This window comes from Lotus japonicus, chromosome 6, assembly GCF_012489685.1.
Source record: "Lotus japonicus ecotype B-129 chromosome 6, LjGifu_v1.2".
NCBI lineage: Eukaryota > Viridiplantae > Streptophyta > Magnoliopsida > Fabales > Fabaceae > Lotus > Lotus japonicus.
The window spans coordinates 48,922,323-48,929,031 of record NC_080046.1 but is presented as its reverse complement, the minus strand read 5'-3'; the positions used below and the strand labels follow the sequence as shown (position 1 = coordinate 48,929,031).

The 6,709-nt window shown below is 37.7% G+C and overlaps 1 protein-coding gene across 1 annotated transcript; it reads left to right on the top strand.

The window, feature by feature from the left end:
* The first annotated feature begins 1,728 nt into the window (after positions 1-1,728).
* LOC130723007 (uncharacterized) lies at positions 1,729-6,526 on the top strand. Its single transcript, XM_057573914.1, has 10 exons — positions 1,729-1,886; positions 2,163-2,424; positions 2,569-2,773; positions 3,068-3,158; positions 3,257-3,402; positions 4,420-4,663; positions 4,770-4,874; positions 4,985-5,167; positions 5,272-5,476; positions 5,792-6,526. The coding sequence occupies exons 2-10, from the start codon at positions 2,196-2,198 to the stop codon at positions 6,274-6,276; spliced, it is 1,893 nt and encodes a 630-aa protein (XP_057429897.1). The 5' UTR covers positions 1,729-1,886; positions 2,163-2,195; the 3' UTR covers positions 6,277-6,526.
* Positions 6,527-6,709: the final 183 nt, after the last annotated feature.

Here is a 6,709-nt window from a genome sequence, read left to right as displayed (position 1 = left end):
ATCGCAGCTCGCCATGCCAACTCCAGACATCGTAGAAGCGTAGCAGCCTGCCATAGAGCTCTCCAAACAGACGGCGTCCAATGCTACCTTATGGATGAAGAAGTCGTGCCTCAAATCCCCCGCTGACGAATGAATATTTCAAGTAGAATTCTCTCAACAAATTATTCTCAATACTAATCGCCTCTAGTAACCAAACCATATACTAAACACTTAACGTCTATGTCCGGCTATCTACAAAAATGTGAACTTGACAAGAGAGTCTATCACACTTAACAACCGATATTAAATCTTAGGCTTAAATGCATTTTGTGCCCCTGATGTTTCAGGGGCGTGCAAATGATACCCCTCTTCTAATTTTGTCAACGTTTGTACCCTCCATGAAACAAAAGAGTGTAGTGTTTACCCTTCCGTCAGTTCAACGTTAGTAAACTAACGGAGGGGCTGACGTGGCTTTTTTTTTCTTTTTTCTGGCATGCCACGTGAATAATAGTAAAACAAATGGAAAAAAGAGATGAGGGGGATTTGAACTCGGGACCTAGAAGTAGCAAAACACCCATTTAACCAGTTGAGCTACATACATAATTAATATATGTTGTACGAAAATTAAATTTATATCATCTCCTTCATCATCATCAATTTTATATCCTCTTCTCCTTCCTCCTCCTTCTCCATCACAACACACACAGACTCTTTACATTCCTCCTTCTACATGATAAATTAGGCTTTTAAAACATGATTAGCTAGTAAAGTTAGGGTTTAGGAAGGGGCAAACCAAAATTGGAAGAAATTAGAGTTCCTTACCAAAAATTGATTATCAATTTGACAAGAGGGGAAGGAGAGCTCCACGGTTCTGAGCTCAGTGAGTCCTCCGGCGAGGGTTGGCCGGAGAAGACGGTGGATGGCGGCGGCTGGCGGCGGTTTACGGCGGAGGTTGTTGGAATGGAGAATTTCTTTATGGGTTTTGCAGCTGATGATGAGGGGAGTTCAGTGGTAGTATTTGTTTCTCCAAAAGCTAAGGGGTTCGCCGGAGATCGAAGCTTGAAGGTGCGGTGGTTAGGGTTTCAAAGTTTCTCTGTTGTGGTGGCCATGGGGCGCGTTCAGGGTCGTTTGATGGTGATGAAGGCGCGGTGGTGCTCGCGGCTGGCCAGAGAGAACGAAAGGGGGAGAGGCGGCACCACCGTCAGCGAGATCTTCAGGCCGGGAGTGTCATCGGTGTAGAATCGCAGCATGTTGCTTGTGAGGAATGTAAAGAGAAGAAGAAGACTGGAGTGACATTCCAGGTGAGGAATGTAAAGAGTCTGTGTGTGTTGTGATGGAGAAGGAGGAGGAAGGAGAAGAGGATATAAAATGGATGATGATGAAGGAGATGATATAAATTTAATTTTCGTACAACATATATTAATTATGTATGTAGCTCAACTGGTTAAATTGGTGTTTTGCTACTTCTAGGTCCCGAGTTCAAATCCCCCCCATCTCTTTTTTCCATTTGTTTTACTATTATCCACGTGGCATGCCAGAAAAAAGAAAAAAAAAAGCCACGTCAGCCCCTCCGTTAGTTTACTAACGTTGAATTGACGGAAGGGTAAACACTACACTCTTTTGTTTCATGGAGGGTACAAACGTTGACAAAATTAGAAGAGGGGTATCATTTGCACGCCCCTGAAACATCAGGGGCACAAAATGCATTTTAGCCTAAATCTTAATACATCAAATGTTTAGCATAATACAATAATAGAACGTGGGACCAGTGTCACCTTCTCTCTCTCCGTGTCTTTCTCTCTCCTTTCTGTATTTATCATCTCCCTCTTCCTCTTCCATTAACTCAACTCCATTCCACTCAAGTTTCGATTTTTATGTGCCTTCTTGTCTCCAATTCCTCTTCTGAGGTAGAAAGCTTCTTCCTTTTTTGAGCATTTCAGTTTATTTTTCTCTGTTTCTTTAGCTTTTGATTTGCATTCATGGTTTGTTTTCTCGTTTGATTCATGCCATTGTCATGTTAACACTGCTCACACTGATTCATGGCATTCTTGTTCAAATCTCTATGTCTTTTGTTTGTGTTTGTGTTTGTGTGTGTGTGTTTCCATTACTTGCTTTAAATGCTACATTGTGATTGTACTACTGTTTGATCCACAAGCTGAAATGGGGTTTTGAAATTTCTGCAGATTGCTTGTGGATTTGTGTGCTGAGCCCTTGAAATGGGGAGATCTTTGATTCACATTGCGGGTGGTGTTCTGCTGCTACTGTGCTTGCTGGTTTCATTTTCTGAAGCAGCTGAATACTTGAAGTACAAAGACCCTAAGGTTGCTCTGAATAGAAGAATCAAAGATTTGATGAAAAGGATGACTCTAGAGGAAAAGATTGGTCAAATGACACAGGTTGAAAGGAGTGTTGCTACTCCTGATGCCATGAAGAAGTACTTCATTGGTAAGTAAATCACTCATCAAATCTAGTGCTTTGTGTTTCTTTTTTTGTAATTTTTTGATGTGATGGGTTGAGATGATTGATATGCAACTTATTGTTTTTTTTTTTTTTTTGAAAATGCATATGCAACTTATTGTTGATGTGCAGGGAGTGTGCTGAGTGGGGGAGGGAGTGTTCCAGCTCCAAAGGCATCTGCTGAGACCTGGGTGAAAATGGTGAATCAGATGCAAAGTGCATCTTTATCCACTCGCCTTGGGATTCCGATGATTTATGGGATTGATGCAGTTCATGGCCATAATAATGTCTACAATGCTACTGTTTTTCCTCACAATGTTGGGCTGGGAGTTACCAGGCAAGTTTATGTAAATGCAGAAATTTGAGTAGTCATGAAATGATTAATATTATAGAAAATAAAATGTGAGAATTCATGAAGTCATAGTTGATAATTTGTAATTGGAATGATCTGGTTTTTCCAAATCATAATGAAGTGAATACTGTTGAAGCTATATTTGAACATCTTTGGTAAACCCCAAACTCAATCATTCAATGCATTTCCATAGTGATTTTGGAATCTTAAAATGGATGTTGTGTTATGTTATATATCTTTTTTTTGGATTTTAATGTAATGGAATCTACTGTTCATTAGGGATCCAGTGCTTATAAAAAAGATTGGAGAAGCTACTGCTCTTGAAGTTAGGGCTACTGGAATTCCATATGTCTTTGCTCCATGTATTGCGGTAATTAAGTAGCATTTAATGTGTTCTGTTGTTCAGAGCATATATGACATTGTTCAAGTCTTGTAAATCTGATATGTTGATGGACTTTACATCTACAGGTCTGCAGAGATCCAAGGTGGGGACGTTGCTATGAAAGCTACAGTGAGGACCCTAAGATTGTTCGAATTATGACTGAAATTATACCTGGTTTGCAAGGAGATCTCCCTGGAAATTCCAAGAAGGGGGTTCCCTTTGTTGCTGGAAAGTAAGATTTTTGGTTGTAGCTCAATATTGCAGATAAATTTTGTTAGTCTTGTAAGGTTAATGCTCTTCCTTGAAGGGCTAGTTTAACTGTTAGAAAATACATTTTTTTCAAAACAGAAAATATATCTCAAATCCTTTTAAACTTTCATATTTTAAGTTTCTTGGTGGAAACAACATATTGTCCTTATACGTTTTCTTAAAAGCCTTTCATCTTGTTCTTCTTTATTATTTTGCCTGTTTCCAGTTAAAAGTTTCCCTGCATTCCTACAAGCAAATATTACATTATCAATACTTGAAATTTCTGTATGAGTATTATGACAGTGATCAGTTTCATTCTGGACATTACATTGATATCTTGGTTTGATGGGGTAGTTCTTACTGTGGACATAGATTCTCCTATCAATCAAAGCATCGATTAATTACAGAACATAAATTGCATTCTAAAAAATAGGTTAAAAAAATTAAGGTAAAGAAAAATGTAGAAAAGGTTGTGAACCCATAAGCTACTTTTGGATGGTCATTAACCATTTGAAGGGTCCTAGACATTTGGGTTGTCGTAACCGTATAGACTATAGATAGTAGGATTCACAAGTTTTTGCATTCAAATGGCTGGGACCATCCAAATGTCAAGTTATATGCTAATAATGCTATAAAGATATGATTTCCATGTATCCAAAAAATCTTATGATTTATTACGATTTGGCCATAAAGCATGAATGTCACCTGCATATCATACATAATACATAAAATGATGTAACAGCTTGCTCTCTCAATTCTGATAAAGGTTGTATATGTAGATATTTTTGTTGTAATCGATCACTTTGTCTAAGAGTTCAGATATCATTTGCTTAGACTTCTGCTTCTCTGATGTCGTTTTTTTTTATGACAAAGTTTCATATCGGATGTCATCTCAAATTTGTTAATCTATCTGCAGACACAATCTTGGCATTCCTTACACTTGGTATTGCAATACAGACCTAAGATAAAAATGTCTCTTATTTTAATTTCTTTGACCCAGGAACAAGGTTGCAGCTTGTGCCAAGCATTATGTGGGAGATGGTGGCACAACCAAGGGTATCAATGAGAACAATACTGTGATCAGTTACAATGGGTTGCTTGGAATTCACATGCCAGCATACTTTGACTCTATTATCAAGGGTGTTTCAACAGTAATGGTTTCCTACACTAGCTGGAATGGGAAGAAGATGCATGCTAATAAAGATCTTGTCACCGGTTACCTCAAGAACAAACTGCGGTTCAGGGTAATAAAATTTGTCTATTTAGTCTTCTAGTGTAAAAATTATCTGACTACATCAGGAAAACAAAAACAGATGTAAAGAGCTTCATATTTTTTCTCCCATCTGTCAGGGTTTTGTCATATCAGATTGGCAGGGTATTGACCGGATTACCTCTCCTCCTCATGCTAACTATTCGTATTCTGTTCAAGCTGGTGTTAGTGCTGGAATTGATATGGTAAATATTATTTTCATTTATTAGGAGTTAAAGAAGAAATATAATTTTTTGATAGACTAGAGTTTAATATTATGCATTAACTTTTTATTTGGCATTTGCATTATTGACAGATTATGGTTCCCTATAACTTCACTGAGTTCATTGATGAGCTAACCTATCAAGTAAAGAACAATATTATCCCCATGAGCAGGATTGATGATGCTGTGGCAAGAATCTTAAGAGTAAAATTTACCATGGGTCTATTTGAAAGTCCACTTGCTGATCTAAGCCTGGTGAACCAACTGGGTAGCAAGGTACATTTTCTTAAGGACGTCATTTGAACATATGCTTGATACTTTATGCTATTCTTTCAAATGAATTTTTTTTTCCTTAATTAGTTATATATTGTCTTAAACAGGAACATAGAGAGTTAGCAAGGGAAGCTGTACGGAAATCCCTAGTGTTGCTAAAGAATGGTAAATCTTCTCAGAAGCCATTGCTTCCCCTTCCCAAGAAAGCGGCAAAAATATTGGTGGCCGGAAGTCATGCTGACAATTTGGGTTATCAATGTGGAGGATGGACAATTACCTGGCAGGGGCTTGGTGGCAATGATCTTACAACAGGTAAGTCAATACCCTTTCTAAGTAACTTGTCTAACTATTCCTAACATTCTCTAACCTCTTTAGACTTCTTCTCTATCTGTTCCCTTTCTTTTAATTATGTAGTAATTAGTAATTACTCTAAAATCTTATAATAATATCCTTGGTTACAATCATTGTTGCGTAGTAATTACATTTTAAATCTTAGTTTGTCTTAGTCAAGCTAGGGCTTACACAAGAAACTTTCACTCATATTGTGTCACCACTTGAGAGATATTTGGTCGTAGTTTCCTCTAGTGATATTCCAGACTATCTGATAGTACTCCATTTTGCTAACAGGTACAACAATCCTTGATGCTGTAAAACAAACAGTTGATCCTGCTGCTGAAGTTGTCTACAATGAAAACCCCGATGCCAACTTTGTTAAGTCGAACAAATTTTCCTATGCCATAGTTATTGTGGGAGAGAACCCTTATGCTGAAACATTTGGTGACAGTTTGAATCTAACTCTACCTGAGCCAGGTCCAAGCACCATCAGCAACGTATGTGGGTCTATTCAGTGTGTAGTTGTTCTCATCACTGGCCGCCCCGTTGTGATTCAACCATATCTACCCAAAATTGATGCACTTGTAGCTGCATGGCTTCCTGGAACTGAAGGTCAAGGTGTTGCTGACCTTCTTTTTGGTGACTATAAATTTACTGGCAAGCTGGCAAGAACATGGTTCAAGAGAGTTGATCAGCTCCCAATGAATGTTGGTGACAAACATTATGATCCTCTGTTTCCATTTGGATTCGGGTTGACTACAAACCTCAAAAAATATTGAAACCCCATTTAACATGTCTAAGATCACTGCCCTTTTTCTCTAGTAGCCTTGAAACTGTCAATTGGTGAGTGATTATTTCATGTTTATCTTTTTTCTGATAAGCATCTCGGAGAAACTTGAATTATGAGATTCAGAAAGAAAAATGTATTGTGACCAGTGCCTTGGCAATTACATAAGTATGTAGTTTTCTTAGGTTTATGGATCTTTTAATAAAAATGATTCTTACCAGTGACAGAACTTCTTTAGAATATGGAGGTTGAGTTCAGTTTCTAGTTAGTATCAATAAATACCCAAATGGGAAGGTGAGTTTTTCTTCGTTTTTAGTTTTCTCCCCTTAGTAAAATGAACTTCAGAAAATATAAACCATTTCTCAATGATAAGTATCTTTGCCTTTTAGTCTTTTACAAATAAGTAATTTGAACTTTAATCTCTT